This window comes from Mchenga conophoros, linkage group LG19 (genome assembly GCF_057382185.1).
Source record: "Mchenga conophoros isolate Kocher_MC1m ecotype Shallow Benthic linkage group LG19, M_conophoros_male_GT1.1, whole genome shotgun sequence".
NCBI lineage: Eukaryota > Metazoa > Chordata > Actinopteri > Cichliformes > Cichlidae > Mchenga > Mchenga conophoros.
The window spans coordinates 19,832,355-19,847,970 of NC_140544.1; the positions used below are offsets into that span (position 1 = coordinate 19,832,355).

General features: G+C 39.0%; 3 protein-coding genes across 9 annotated transcripts; 1 reads left to right on the plus strand and 2 right to left on the minus strand.

Annotated features, from left to right (window-relative positions):
* Positions 1–157: 157 nt before the first annotated feature.
* dnajc5gb (DnaJ (Hsp40) homolog, subfamily C, member 5 gamma b) lies at positions 158–8,162 on the minus strand. 6 transcript variants are annotated; one of them, XM_085258387.1, is made up of 7 exons: positions 7,998–8,162; positions 6,849–6,978; positions 6,197–6,410; positions 5,881–6,034; positions 4,124–4,177; positions 3,080–3,133; positions 158–2,286 (listed from the first exon to the last, which is right to left on the minus strand). In XM_085258387.1, the coding sequence occupies exons 2-7, from the start codon at positions 6,959–6,961 to the stop codon at positions 2,222–2,224; spliced, it is 654 nt and encodes a 217-aa protein (XP_085114513.1). In that variant the 5' UTR covers positions 6,962–6,978; positions 7,998–8,162; the 3' UTR covers positions 158–2,221. The 6 variants fall into 6 exon arrangements, with proteins under 6 accessions (XP_085114513.1, XP_085114511.1, XP_085114512.1 ...); XM_085258385.1 differs by having other exon boundaries at positions 3,080–3,136; positions 7,998–8,161; XM_085258386.1 differs by having other exon boundaries at positions 4,124–4,180; positions 7,998–8,161.
* A 1,107-nt stretch (positions 8,163–9,269) lies between these two features.
* tp53i3 (tumor protein p53 inducible protein 3) lies at positions 9,270–13,293 on the minus strand. Its single transcript, XM_085258380.1, has 7 exons — positions 13,177–13,293; positions 12,097–12,175; positions 11,795–11,968; positions 11,370–11,637; positions 10,973–11,185; positions 9,794–9,990; positions 9,270–9,598 (listed from the first exon to the last, which is right to left on the minus strand). Exons 2-7 carry the CDS (start codon positions 12,148–12,150, stop codon positions 9,401–9,403), a joined length of 1,104 nt encoding a protein of 367 aa, XP_085114506.1. The 5' UTR covers positions 12,151–12,175; positions 13,177–13,293; the 3' UTR covers positions 9,270–9,400.
* LOC146552115 (uncharacterized) lies at positions 13,018–15,571 on the plus strand. 2 transcript variants are annotated; one of them, XM_085258391.1, is made up of 3 exons: positions 13,018–13,318; positions 14,554–14,620; positions 14,692–15,571. In XM_085258391.1, the coding sequence occupies exon 3, from the start codon at positions 14,704–14,706 to the stop codon at positions 15,319–15,321; it is 618 nt and encodes a 205-aa protein (XP_085114517.1). In that variant the 5' UTR covers positions 13,018–13,318; positions 14,554–14,620; positions 14,692–14,703; the 3' UTR covers positions 15,322–15,571. The 2 variants fall into 2 exon arrangements, with proteins under 2 accessions (XP_085114517.1, XP_085114516.1); XM_085258390.1 differs by having other exon boundaries at positions 14,554–15,571.
* The last annotated feature ends 45 nt before the right edge of the window (positions 15,572–15,616 follow it).

Consider the following 15,616-nt stretch of genomic DNA (forward strand, 5'->3'; position numbering starts at 1 on the left):
GACACTCCCGTATTTAAGGTTGACCTGGAGCTAGAGGGAAGCCTGGCAACTTACCACCTGCTCTAACCTACGCTATCTCTCAGGGGTGGAGCACTGCAGGAGCCAATGGCAGGTTACTGCGCCAACTCCAGTGAAATTATAAGACAACCGCATGACATTTTCTGAATTATTCAACTTTATTTCATGAAATGCTTTAGAAGAAACTCAAATTTACACCAACAGTTGGAAATCTGTCAAAGTGGACAGAACAAACTCAGCATGGAAATGTTTAGATAATGACATAAAATACACTTCTGTAAAATTATTCAAAAACTGCATTCAGGCACTTTTGCGTCAAGTATAATCATTGGCATACAAAAGTATACAAGCAGGCTTTTAAATACACCGCAGTCAAGGATCGTCAGAAAATCAGCATCCAAATTATTATTATTATTATTATAGCCAGATTTGTATAAAATGAAATCAAAATGAAGCACAACCTCAACATTTTTACCCCGAGAGAAAATAGAAAAATATCATTTAAACAAAAGAATCTTTACCTTAATACTCAATTTGTAATAAATCCTCTAATCATAAATATACATCTCTGACTTTACAAGAAAATCACGACATACACAAAAAAGTCAAAATGGCAATAAATCAGAAAGCTGCGATCTTATTTTCTAAAGAAACAAACGATGGTTTTAGTGTCAAGTGTAGAAAAATTCACACAACTCTATTCACCTCCCTGCATATTTTTTTACTTATGTGCAATGACAAAAATGACCAACTGTACCTCTTCTGAAACACTGGCTCACTTTCCAGGAGTTAAAACAGATTATTGTCACTGTGCCTGTGTGTATAATTAAGCAAGCTTGAGCAGGAGCCAAAGGGACTTAAGCATAAAGGTTGAAAACATCACAAGTGGAAACATCAATCAACATGTCCAAAACATGTCTTTTGTTTAATCTTTGCACAAACAGAATAAACAGTGGTCCACTGGTCCAGCCGGTTCTTTGCTTCAGGTAGTGAGGGAGGAGGCGGCTTGGAAAAAGGTGTGCTCCCCCAGCTGGTCGGCGAGTGGTTCCTGGGGCTTGCTGGTTGTTGTTAGGTGAAATCACACACAAAGAGGGCGCTACAGCAGAAGCCTCCGTGTGATTTCTTTGGTTTCTACACATTGCTGCACTCGCCCTAAAGGGGTGTGCCAAATGTAACTCAATGGTGCGTTTAGACTAATTTCTAAACGTACCATTGAAGTAAATCCAATCTTTTTGTGTTAATTAAAAGCAGGTATATAAATCTGGTTTTACAATTATGGCATTTATAGGAAGACTCAAATCATTTTGGGGGGTATTTGATCCATTTACAGATTTCAAGTGGACAAACACAAATGTGATCAACAGTCTTCATCCAACTCTCAGAATTAGGCGATTTAGTAATTCCTTAAAATCTCTGCAAGCATCACAAGACTAAACTTCAAAGAGTCATTTACAAGCTGGCAACTGAATGTGTCACATAAGGCAGCGCTAAAATTTTAAAACTAAACCTTTGTTGGATAAATCTGTGTGTGATCTGTGGCCACATCAGTAAACCGTTTAACAGAGTCTGTTTCTATGTGCAGTGCGACTGAACAAGCGTTTTTTGTTTTGTTTTTTTAAACTGCGAGGCAAAGTTAAGTCAAAATTTCAAGTCACCATCTCAAAATTTCCACTTGCCGGCTCACACGTCTGATTAGGTGAAACTTTAAGTGAGACTCGACTTGAGATCCTGAGTCATTGAGTCGAAATTTTGAGATCTGACACCAAAATTCTGATTTACGCTTGGGTTTTTTTTTTTTCCCCTTTCCAGTGCTGGAAGCAAGCTTCCACAGAAACCCCTGAATCGGCATATTAAAAATAAAAATCTGAAAATTTCTGAATCTTGGGCCAAAACGTGCTCTGATCATGGCAGCTTCAGAATATTCCAAACATTCAATATGAATGTGTGAGTTTAAAGTGCGCAGGAAAAAAATAATTATCCCCGAGCTCAGAGGCTTTGATCTGCATGGCTTTGTTATTAGTCTCCGCCCCAAATTCAGAAATTTAACATTTTAAAAGAATAAATACAAGACTGGATCAAAGAAAAAGCACATTTTAAAAAAAATAACTATGGCACAATCAAATAAATTGCAGTTTGACTCATGTAAACAAACAAATCTCTGAGATGAAAACATTTTCTGCACTTCAGTGTTTGATACAGTCGTTCATTCTCCAGGTCCTGAGCCCCCCTTGGCTGCGTGAGTCTGAATCACAATCGGTGTGTTCTCCCCTGCAGAAGGTAACGAGAACAGGTGATGAACAGGTGTGTGGTGTGGGAGTGTTCTTAAATCAGACAAGCTATCAAAACCACTTACGTCTCACAGAAAATGAAACATGAAGGAAAGTACGTCTCGTCATTTAAAAATAAATACATAAATAATATTACTGCCTGGGTTCACTGCCTTAGTTTAGCATGTTAGCGCACAAAAGCAAGGTATTTGACCAGATGATGGCCCCAGAAAACAAGTTAAGTGAACACTATCGGTACCAAATTTCATGTCACTCCATATTTGTACAAATCTTTCAGCCAAAACTCCAGAACTATAAATCTGTACGAATTATTATGTGTCAAGATCAATCTGTGCAATCTGCTCATACATGCAAAAGGAGACTTTGATGACTCTGTTCTGTGTCCTTTTTTTTTTTTTTTATATAATGTGGGAAATGGACAACACTTACAGTCTAAATTTCTATAACCATTATTAAATAAAACCCAAAGAGCTTAAAAAGAAAACCGCTACTATTACAGTTTGAGCCATGATCTTTTATAGCAGGGAATAAACCATATAAATAGTATAACGCCATAAAAACAAAACAAACATCCTTCCAAAATCCTTTAAGATAGAAACACTGAAAAACACTTAATGAAGCTTTTCTCATTAACAACAACAACAGAAAACATAAGCAGCACAAAAACCTTTAAATCAATTCTTTGCTGCAAGATCTAGCAGCAAGTTAAGCAGCACAGAGCAGCAGGAAGCCGGCAACAGGTGAATGTATTTGGAGGAGGAATAACACCTTACCTGAATGCATAGCGGCATTGCTAGAGTTCGGCTGAATAACTATTACGGGATGGTCTGCTGTAAAACAAAATTCAACACTGGGTAAATCAACACGGCTTCTTAACAACATCTCCTCGCTTGCTTTTGTCTCGGCTTGAAATGTACAAAGACGAGAGAATACAGAGATCAAGATCAGCGCAGAATTTAAAGGATTAGCATGACATTTTATTAGGCAACAGCACCAGCGAATTTAATAACTGCCACTCTACATGCAAGTCTCATGTATTAGAATAACAGTAATCTGACCTTCAGCACGTCTTAAAATGACAGAAATATAACCTCACTTGACCTATGACATGTGTCATTATTTATTTAACAGAAATAAGCCAGAATGCAGAAGCAGTGTTTAAAGTATACGAACAAACTTACAGCTTCGATTGCAATTAACAGCGTAACAAGCATTCAGGGGTTTGGGGGGGGGGGGGGGGGGGGGGGGGGGGGTGTCAAAGGATCATCAATTACAGAGATCAAGATCAGGGCAGAATTTAAAGGATTAGAGTGACATTTTGTTAGGCAACAGAATCAGCATTAGTGATTTTCATTAATACGACTCTACATGCAGGTTTTGTCAGAGTAAAACAAAAACGATCTCCCCTTTAGCACGTCTGAAAATTAGACTGGGGGGGGGGGGCTATTGGGTTTGCAAAATCGCATCTGAACAAACCACAAAACATCTGGAACAATGTCCACTAGACAGATGAGACCAAAGTGGAGACATCTGTCCACAATCCGCAGGACCACGTTTGGAGAAAAACCAAACACAGGCACATCATCAAAAAGTCCTCGGTATGTGATAAGGGACATAAATCACTTTAAAAAAAAACAACAACAAAAAAAGCTTTGGATTTCCCATGCGTCCTTCACATTAAGGATTTAATACATGGACAAAAAAAAATCTTCCACAGTGAATCACTGCTGTAAAATCTAGCAGGCGAGTCAAGCAGCGCAGAGCAGCAGGAAGCTGACAACAGGTGAACGTTACCTGAAGACGGAATAACACCTTACCTGAATGGCTAGCAGCATCGCTAGAGTTCGGCTGAATAACTATTACGGGATGGTCTGCTGTAAAACAAAATTCAACACACAGCTTCTTAACGACATCTCTTCACCTGCTTTGGTCTCGGCTTGAAATGTACAAAGACGACAGAGTTTAGAGGTGAAGTATCACCAGTTACACGGATCAAGATCAGGGCAAGATGTAATGGATTAGAGTGACATTTCATTAATTTCCACTCGACGCGCAGGTTTCATGAGGATAAAAGTAAAAAATATTTTGCCATTTAGCACGTCTTAAAATTAGATGGAGGTGGGGGGGATATTAAGGCTATTTCGATAAAAATGTAAAGTCCATCATTCTGCAATGAGAAAGATTATTCACAAGTCGAAAGCATTCAAGACAGCTGCCAATCTTCCTAGCAAATTTACCCAGAGATCAGAAAAACGAAAAAAAAACTCCAAGAGGTCTGTATCTGAGATTCTTTAGGCTACAGTTATCATGTTAAATGTTAAAGTTTGAGAGAAAACAATTAAAAACAGACCAAACAAGTATGGCTTGTTTAATAAAGAAAAAAAAATTAAAAGTGACAGTATGGTTTAGGTTTGGAAAGTTGCATCTGAACAAAACCTTGAAGGGGTGATGATCTAGGCTCGTTTTGCAGCCATTGAGTCAAACATGAACTCCTTTGTATAGCAAATTATTCTAGAGTCAACTGTTAGGCCATGTGTCTGACAGCTAAAAGTTTGGCCCAAATTAGGTAATGAAATTGGACAATGATCGCAAGCACAGCAGCAAATACACACCAGCTAAAAAAAAATAAAATAAAAAAAAATAAAAAAAAAAGAGAGAGAAAAAGTGCTGCAGAGGCCCAGTAAAAGTTCAGACCACAACCCAGTTAACATGCTCAGAGCTGTGCTTTGGTAAATACCCCCACACACCCCACTGAAAAGAAACAAATCAACGAGTTGCAATGGGACACCCGAAGTCACGATTAAAATGCTGCGGTGGGACCTTAAGAGAGCTGTGCATAAACAAATGCCTCCACTTCAATGAACCAAAGCAACGTTATAAAGAAGAGTGGGCCAAAGTCCCTGCATCCCTGTGAAACACTGATGAAGTCATCCATCCATCCGTGGTTCTTCAAGCTACTGAGTCATGGGGTGTACTTCGTTTACCCACACACTGCTTCTGCATTTTAGCTTAGTGTATATTAAAGAAACAATGGCAGTGTAATATGTCATCAGCTGTTGTTCATCTGAGATGTTTACTTCATTTTTATAGACTATCATTTTCTAAACATGCCCTATACTGAATGAAGATGTACCCCCCTTCTTGGCAAAGTTAACTTCCTGCTGGATTTACTGCACATGCACAGTTAAGATCAAGATTACCGGCAGGGTTACAACTGCTCAGCATAAAGTAACACCCGTGTTATCAGTACAGCAAAACTGGGCAGTAAACACTTCAAGAGGCTGTCGACTGTATCTAAGAGAACCCAGTTAACGCCTTCCTGTGCAGACTTTCCACAGGAAAACACATAATTAACTATATCTGTGAAAAAAAGGCAGATTAAGCTGTGAAAAATAATATTTCCATATCATTAATCCTAGATTTCTAGAGGAAACATTTTCATCTTAAAAATGCTGACAATCAGAAACTGGACACTACACCATTTGGGTTTCCAACTCCAGCTCTTTGTTTCTATGCAAGCTGCTGCCTTGCTCAACTGTATACATTCTTAAGTGAATATAAAACAGTTCCTCACCTGCATCTTGTTCTCTAATCTGAGCCTCCAGGTCCTCAGGGTCCATGTAGACGAAATTGTCCTCTTCATCTTGTGGTTTGCACTTTCCGCAGCAGCAACAGCAGCAGAGGCAACAGCAGCAGCAGGTGAAAATAGTGCAGCACACAAACAGGGTCTAAAAGAAAACCAATGTGAGTATTAGGAGAGTTTTTGGACACTTTGCAGCATGCTCTGGTCACATTTTGGCATTTAAATTTCTGCATAATTCACCTACTACCAGAACAAACAACTTCATGTTCTGTTTTCACCTTTAAAACTACATCCCCTTGCCTCTCACCTTGAACCAGCACTTGGACATGAGAAAGTAATATTTGACTCCCTCCTCCCCAAACTGCTCGGCCACCGAGAGGCCCATGGATCCATATTGGTCGTAGATACCACGCTTGTCCAGATCAGTGAGGATGGAGTGGGCATTATTGATCTCCTTGAACTTCTCAGCTGCTTCGGGGTTGTCTGGGTTCTTATCAGGGTGATACCTTAATGCCATTTTCCTGGTCAAAAGAGAAATTAAAACATATACAAACAAGTGAGGGTTTAAAAAAGCCGGTGCTTTTCTTTGAAATTTTGCTGCGACGTTTCAAAGCGGCAGAAAGAAATGAGGCAGGTCAAATCTTCTTGCGTTTCACGCATGCACAGTACTGGAACGTAAGCGTTTTCGGCCGTTTCAATGTGGATGCACAACTCTGTGAAAATTACTAAATATGCTAGAAGAGACACGGAGCGTTTTCAAACGAAAATGCAGTTTTCAAATCTATCCGGTCTAGTGTGGATGTAGCCTAAGATTTCACTAATGTCGCCATAAATCTCTGAAACAATGATGTTACTCTCACTAGTTAATTGTGCTATTGTAAGAACAGCACAATTAACAAGCGAGAGTAACATTTTATTTATTAGTTCTTGTAGCTCAGAACTGAAAGAGATAGTCACACCTGTAGGCTCTTTTCAATTCGTCAGGAGACGCTCCCTTCTCCACTCCCAGCAACTTGTACAAACTCTCTCCTGCTGTTGACATTTTCCTCTGTGGTCTGTTTGGATCCTCCATGTTTCAGGATGTGTTTTCTGTGACATAAAAAATGTAAACAATTCCACCCTTTTCTGACAGGCACAATGCAGACAGATCAGGAAAGTAACTTCAAGGGCTCAAAAGTTTAGTTGAAATAAAGAAGTTTGAGGGGAAAAAAGAACATATCTGGAAGTTCTGATGGACAGCACGCTCACCAAGGACATCATTCAGTATATCATTAATCTGCATTGAAGTAGGCGCATTACTTGCACACATTTGTACAATTAACCTAATTTAGCCTAACCTGCACGTCTTTGGACTGTGGGTGAAAGCTGGGGTTCTCTGGGATAATCCTACATGCAAATCCCACATACAGTCATATATCCAAATAAAGCTCAAAACAGAAAGTAGGATCAAGTTTAAATACAAAAGTTCCTCATACCAGCAGTTAGGTAAAGTGCTTTAACACGTGTAATTACACTGGTTTACAACTCTTGTTTATTGCTAATAAACCTAAATAGGCCTATTTGCTGGGGATGTTTGTTTTCCTTAAAAGGACATCATACTCCTTCACATTTACCTTTTCACTTAAAAAGGTCAGCCAGTCTCTTTCAAGAACAACAAATGCATTTCAGCACTCCTTAACTTACATGTTGTAGAGCTGTTATGTTATAGTTGTGGCAAATTCTGCTACCCTACTGGCTAAATTTGTCTTGAATTTGACATTTGTAACGTCAACAAAACTTGTTACCTTGATAAATAAAGGACATAGGCGGCACTTTACCCAAACACTGACTGCAGCTTCTAACTTGTGACAGAAATGTTACTTCTGGTTCAAAATGGCTTGATATTCATGAGAGATGTTTGACCGATTATAAGTCAACAATTCATTCACATGAATCAGCTTTTAACACGACTGGCTGCATAACTACAGCTCACTCATAAAAACATTAGTTTAGCTCTTACATTCAACTTGTTTTGCTTTATTTCACGTGAACACCTGCGGGTTCAGACTGCTAGCTGACGCAGATACGTTTAGCAGGGCGGCTTGAGGAACATGCTCACTCTTACTTACCAGATAAATAAAGATATTCTCTGTTTTCCGTCGAATCATAGAGTCCGAATGTTGTCCGTTGACTAATTTAATATTTATTCATTAAAATAACTCAGTTACACGACCTTTTTATGTTAACTTTGCCTCCTCGGGACCTGGAGGGAAGTTGTGAAAGGAGCCGCAACACAGAAGCCGGAAGTTTGAGAACATTTTTTTTTTCAATTTAAAGAACTTTATTTAAACAAGTACACAACCAATCAGCATCGTCTAGAGAGTCGTCTCTAAATCCTTTCCGATTTTTTTTTTAAATTTATTAATATAAGATTCAGCTCACATAAAATTTGAAGACCTTGACAGTTATTATAGTTTGCTATTTTCTATTTATTTTTATTTATTTATTTATTATTTATTCGATTTTTTTCTTTCCAATACAGTTTCAAATGACGTTTTATTCTTATAATTATAGCGAGGTAGAGAAGTGTGTGAGGGTGGTGCACGGAATGTATGATAACACTGAGGTAGTAGTGATAGATGTGTTGAAAGTGGGCGTGGGATTGCACCAAGAAACATCTCACCCCTTCTAGTTTGGATCTGTGATCTGATGAGGTCAGCCAGGAATCTTCATGGAGTATATAATGTTTGCAAACAACATTGTGATCTTTAGTGAAAGTAGGGAGCAGATGAAGAAGAGTTAAGAAAGGTGGCGATATGCCCTGGAGAGACGAGGATTAAAAAGGAGAAAAAGTGGAAGACCACAGAGGAGGTACGTGGATGTACTGTGGGAGGATATGCAGAGGGTTGGTGTGGCAGATGAGAATAGATAGGGTGAGATGAAGGGAGATGATCTGCTGTGGTGACCTCTGAGGATTATTATCAGGGGCGAAATTTAGGAAAATCAAAACAGGTATTGTTACAGTACAAATGTCAGCTGACTCACAATCATGTAGACAGACATCCCAAGTCTCAATAAGCAAATGCAACAAAATTTAATCAGGCAGGCTGTGATAAAAAAAAAAAGTATCTAAACTGCCAAAGATTAAAACTTATAACATTTACTATCTATGTATTTCTAGTTTTGTGAGTTAGTTTTCCTTTTTTCCCAAATTAGCTTTTTAGTTAACTATTGTAAACATTGATCATGCATTGAAATGCACATTTCTGTCATTTCTATGCTGCTAGTAGAAAATTGTGAGTAATACCACCACAGGAGAAAACTCACCTCAATGAATAGGGGATAGAAAAAGAACAGTAACACGGGACGTAATCGTAACAATACTAGAACAGAAAATGAAAAACAGTGATTTGGTCTATTTTATTAGTAAATTATGAATATTCCTAACAAAAGAAAAGTTTTACAATGACAGTGGGTTTCAGTATTTTGGGAAATTTCAAAGCCAGTGCGTTTCTATTACAGTATGAATTCATCACTGTGTTTGCTCAATCTGTGGAATCACATTGATGACAATCTTCCCCATGTTTCTGTTAGCTTCCATGTGCTTATGAGCCTCTGCAATGTCATCCAGGCTAAATGTGCGGTCAATCACTGGCCTCAGGGTGGCAGGCTGGTCTGAGAAATATGGCAACACCCTGCCTGTAAAAGCTTTCACCAGGTCAGCTTTGTACTGTGAAAGGAAAATGCAAAGTACATATCAGGTCCAGTTGCAAACATATATATTACAAGAGATGTCTGAAAAGTAACCCAAGCAAGTTGCCTCATTTTGGCAAACCAGACCCAGGAGAGGAAAGCGACACTGACATGAGTCAGCGCAGAGATGACGAAACACAGCTGTTGTGTCACTTCTGTTTTCAATTCTTACCTGCAGGCTGCGAGAGCGGAGGAGACTAGTGAGCAAGTGGCCTCGCTTGGACAGCAGTTTGCCCAGCAGATCTCCCTCTACCGCCCTCCCTCCCATGGTGCCGTACAGCACCCACCTGCCATCGATGGCCAAAGAGCTCACATTTGACTCCCAGTTGCGCCCACCAATGCAATCAAGGATCACATTTGCTCCCTTGCCTGTGAAATTAGAGATTTTACAATTACAGGTAACTGCCCTTCTCCAATACAATCACGTTCTTGATTCAAAATAGCTCCAAACCAGAGATGCTAATCTTATTTTACATCATGGCCCACCACAGCCCACTTTGACTCCATGTTTAGTGTGAAAGTTTAGGAGTAAACTAATGCTGTGGTCTATACTGAATAAAGCCTTTAACTCAGTTTATTTGCATATCATATCCTCTTATGCAGATTTATTATTTCGGTGACCTTTTCCACCCATTGTGTTCAAATATATTCAAAATTATTTCAGTGTTTTGTGGTGTAGGTTAGCTAGGCTAAACAAGACCAATGAAGACTACATTTCTGCAGTGGAGAGTGAAAATACAGGAACTATTCTATCCTTCCGCTGTTTTTAATGCTACTTTACTACATTAGTGCAGTATGAATGACCATGTGGGAGGTTTGTATCAGTAGGAAAAGTTGTAAATATAATCAAAATACACCGAGAACTCCAATCTTTATGCCCTCCTTTACATTTTCCATTGGGCCTGATTGGACTCTTTGGCAGGCCAATTCTCCCCCCCCCCCGGTCTTATGCTTGACCCCTCTTCTAAACAAATACACTGTGACAGATTGAATAAAAAAAATTTTTGAACTAAAATGACAAAACAACTAATTTTTCTTTTATCCTTGAAAATGAAATCATGTGTTTTGACTTGGTTCTTAAGTATTGACGGAGGATTTTTTTGGAGTTGGTTACCAAAGCTCTTTGATGTGCATTTATTAGAAAGCTACAGAAGAGCTATGTAGCATTAAGCTCTGATTGCTACAGTGGTTGGAAACATTTAACTCTAATATAATGCCTGTGAAACAAAGACAAAACATTTGATAGCAATCTGAAGTATGCAAAAACAATGCTATCATTAGGAATTATCAGCAGAGACACTGCACCGTCGCCTGCAGCAAAATTAAATGCACGTTGATTTCCATAATTCACCTCCAGTGAAGTCATGCACTCCCTGTGCAAAGCTCTCCTCTTTGTAGTTGAATCCAACTACAGCGCCCAGTTTCTCAGCCAGCTTCAATTTTTCTGGGCTCCCGGCAGTGACAACCGGCACACCCCGAAACAGACGAACAAGCTGAACGGCCGCTGTTCCGACTCCGCTGCCTCCAGCGTGAACCAGCACCACCTCACCCTCTTTCACCTGAGCTGGAGCAGAGAAGACCGATGGCAAGTATAGAATTTGAACCAAATCTGACTTTGGCCTCTTGTTAATTAAAAAAAGTCAAATAGAAATAAATGTGACTCATTTAATAACTCAGTTGTCTAATCTTTATCCAAAAAACATATGAATATGAAGAAAAACAAAGAGACACAGAAATGTTTGCTATACCAACAAAATCCAGCAGTTGGAAAGCAGTGAGCCAGGCCTCTGGGATTGCAGCAGCCTGACACATTGTGAGATTAGAGGGAACGGGCATGAGAAGCTCCTCGGGCACAGAAACATATTCTGCATATCCTCCTCCACAGAGCAAAGCCATGACCCGGTCATCTGGTTTCCATTGCTTTTTCACCCCTGGACCCAGGGTGTGGATAGTACCAGCTACCTCCAGGCCTATGATGTCACTCTCACCAGCAGGAGGAGGGTACAGGCCTCGTCTCTGTGGAAAACACAAGATAATTATTTTCAGGCCTGTTTTATGCAAATTTAGATATAATTCAGAATACAGTGAGTCAAAGAAGACTGAAAGCAGGTTATGAGATTTACAGGAGATAATAGCACTGTGTTATGCTCTTTTGGCTACAATAATAATCTACCTGTAACAGGTCTGCTCTGTTGAGGGCAGCTGCATGAACTTTAATCAGGACTTCTCCTGCTTTGGGATTAGGTCTGGGAACAGACTGCAGCAGCAAATTCTCCGGTCCTCCGGGTACATCAACACACACTGCCCGCATCATCTTGGCAACACTAACGTAATGCTTGGACCACACCTTGAAAACAAAAGTAGAGTAGGCCTACATTTTTCTTTCTGACCTGCAAGTAGTGCAACAAGAAAAACTGCAGCATGTAAAACTGAAGCAACTTTATGTAGGCTTTAATTTAGTGCTTAAACACTTACCGTGTGGCACGTATTTCTGAGTAAAAATCTTCCAGGTTGCAGGATTGGATGCATTAGATAACCTCTGCAGGGGCAATTGCTATTTGAGTGGAAAACAAAAGAGGAAATTAAGCTGTTAAAGCACAAGTTACAAGTTACAGAACATAAAGTATGTCATAATTTCTAATAATAACAACAAAGCAGAATTTTATAAAATGAGTGTTATTTGTTGATATCTGCATTTCCATAGATTTGTTTAGGTGCTCCATATTTAAAACAGCAATGTGCTTCAGCTCCTGTCTGGTGTAAAACCTTAAGAGTAAATTAATGTTGTAGTTTATACTAAATAAAGCCTCCAACTTGGTTTATTTGCATATAATATCTTTTGCGGATTGATTATCTCAGTGATCTTCTCCACCCAGTGTGCCCAAATGTATTAAAAAATGCCTCAGTGTTTAGTGGTTTAGGTTATCTGGCTATGGATTGTTGCCGTTAATTGTTTTAAATAATATCCAAGCATAAACCTCTGTGAGATCAAAATTAACTGTTCGTATTTGGTAACAGCCAACTCATCTGCAGTTATTTATGCCAAAGTCAGCACCTGAAGTAGCAGAAACAGTTAGACTCTCCGGTTAACACAGTTTTACATCTCTAAACAATTACATGGGACCAAAACCGTTTAAACCGCAAAGTTTGAAAATGCTGAATACAAGCCAGGAACTCAAGGGTTGAAGACATATCAGAACTATTTAGCAGAACAAAGGGAAACAACATGGAGAAGAGACCGTGAAAAAGCGGAAAAGAGAAACCCCTTATTGTAAACGTATGCGTTTTTCTGCTTTTACATTATACTGTAATCTCCCCTTTCCGTAATGCGCATGCGCAACATTCTCTCGCGCTTTAGACGGCTGTATTTTACATTATGTCCGAATCATTATCTGTTTCATTAAATAATGTAAATCGACAAACCTGATTGATTACGCTGTTTGACCTGAGCGACTAAAACCAGCGAAGCAGCAGTGAAGATAAGCAGCTGAAAACGAGCGAACAGCTCTCCTGCAAATGTAAATGAAGCCAAATCACTGCAGAGAATAAACTTACCAAGCAGCGATGTCAACAGCTGATCAACTTTGGAGTAACTGTGTGACATTTTGGGAAGTTTTGTTGTGCCATCTTCAAGCCTGGTTTTCAGTTTTGGCGCAGGAGGGCCAAACTCCAGAGGGGCTGGCTTTGCTTGTTAAAGGTATACTGCAATTTTACACCATTTTTTGTAAATATGATCAGGACACTTCGTATTATTTTCATTTATATAATAACTTAATATATGCAGTTAATATTTTATGGGGAACAGAGACAAATAAAAGTAAACTGAGAAATCTAACAAACTAGAGTCATGTTTTTGTAATATTTATTCAACTTTTTCGTTTTCTGCCTGCTGTAGCACAGCGATTTTCTCGTAAGCATAGTTTGCCTTATGTTCATGTTAATGTGGATCTGATGATATAAATGAGTCTACTAAAAAGTAGATTGAAAACACCCACAAGAAGATGACAAATCCCAAATCAATCAATCAAAGGAAAAAACCCCTCTAAAGACTCAGAGTTTACTGTGAAATAAGATGCTAAAAAACTTAAAGTAATGATAAAAAAAAATGTTTTTGCTTAAAATGGCTGAAGGAGTTAATAGATGATCAAAATATTAGGAAAACCCAATCAATAAATATAGAAAGCTAGTGGAGATCATGACCAATATATATTTATTTTATGGCTCAACCCAGAGTACTCCTAGTGTCAGTCCCAAGCCCAGTTAAATAGTGAGGGTTTCACCGGGAAGCGAATTCAGCATTAAATCTTTGCCAAATGAATAACTGGCAGGAGGGTTAGTGGATACATCCGGCCGAAGATAACATTGAGCTGCCAGGCAGGAGGGAAGACCAGGTAAGATTCACAGATATAGTGAAAGAGGAGATGAGAAAGAAGGTTGGAGAAGGATGACACGTTTGCAGATGATCCAATGGCTAAAGTAACAACTGAAGACTTGTGTCAAAGCAAATCTTTCTCAGTCAGAATAGCGAGGATTCATGAGCTCAGTGTTTCTAAAACCACGACATCTTTAATTACCAATATTTATATAAAAGCAACAGTTTAGGATATTCGAATAACAGTCTCTGATTGTATTTATTTGCACAGCATTTACAGTAAAACAAATGGTTACTCATAATGTAATTTTCTCCCAAAATGTACATTTACAATTCATTTTTTTATCATAACCCCAAATAGTGAATTATATGAAGCAGGAGGGCGAAAACTGCACAAAATCGAAGTATTTTTCACAGTCACAGTGTAACATGCAAGAAGCCCTGCTACTGTGCTGAAACTGAATCTCTAAGGAATGCGCTGATGAACAATTACTGCACACTTGCAAATCACTAACAAAACCTCCATTAGACATGCTTTACAATAGGCTATTATATTACAGATGGTGAGACTGCCATGAGACCAAACACACCTGTACGACTGCGCTCAGAGTAGTGCACAAAAATCAGGTAATAAAACTGATATTTTTGGTTTTAATCTAAAAAACAAAAAAGCTCAGAAAATGCTTTCCTCCCCCTAGTTCTTGGACATAATGGATCACATCTACAGAAGACCTGAACTACAAAGAGTGTTAAGAGTGCTAAACCAAAAGGAGGACCGAGATCTGCAACGTAAGCTAATCATGTTGGATAAACAGCACCGATACACCCAGAAAATGCTTCAACAGCGAAGGGACAAACTGATAAATGAAGCAAGACGGATGGTGATGGTACAAGTCTGTGAACCAAAAGCTACAGTCAGCATCGCTATGAAAGAAATCGCCGAGTATGAAAGAAATGCAGACGCAAACTTCTCCAGGGCGATATACACATCTGCTGGACGATTGCGTCCTAGCAAATCCAGCTATGAAGGATCTAAACTCGTGGAACAGGGTCGATCCATATCAGCACCACCACCATCGACTAAATCTACAAGCTCTGTGAGACACAAAGGGAAAGTCCAGAGCAACTTGTCACTTATGCAGATGAAACAGATTGCAACGATTGACTCAATATCAGAAAAAGAGCTGGCCAGGCAACAGCAGAAAGCCCAAGAGGAAATGGAAAGGCTGAGACTGCTTCAGAGAGAAATGTTACACAAGAAGGTGATGGAATTTATAGAGAAGCTGAAAGATAAAAAAGACGTGGAGGTTATTACGAAACTTTCGTAGAGGAATTTGAAAGTTTGAGCACTTTTACTTTTACACAACTCAATATCTTAAAAACGAAACTATTTCTTATTAGTTGTTTGATGTGAAACAAACTCCTTGATTATGCTGAAACTGAATCTCTACGGAATGTGCTGCTGAAAAATTACTGCACTTACTGACAACCGCTTGCACTAGACACGCTTTACAATGGGCTATTGTATTACATGTGCTGAGACTGCCATGGCAACAAGCATACCTGTATGACTGTACTCAGCGCAACAGTGTGCAAAATAATAAATAAAAAAAATAAAATTGA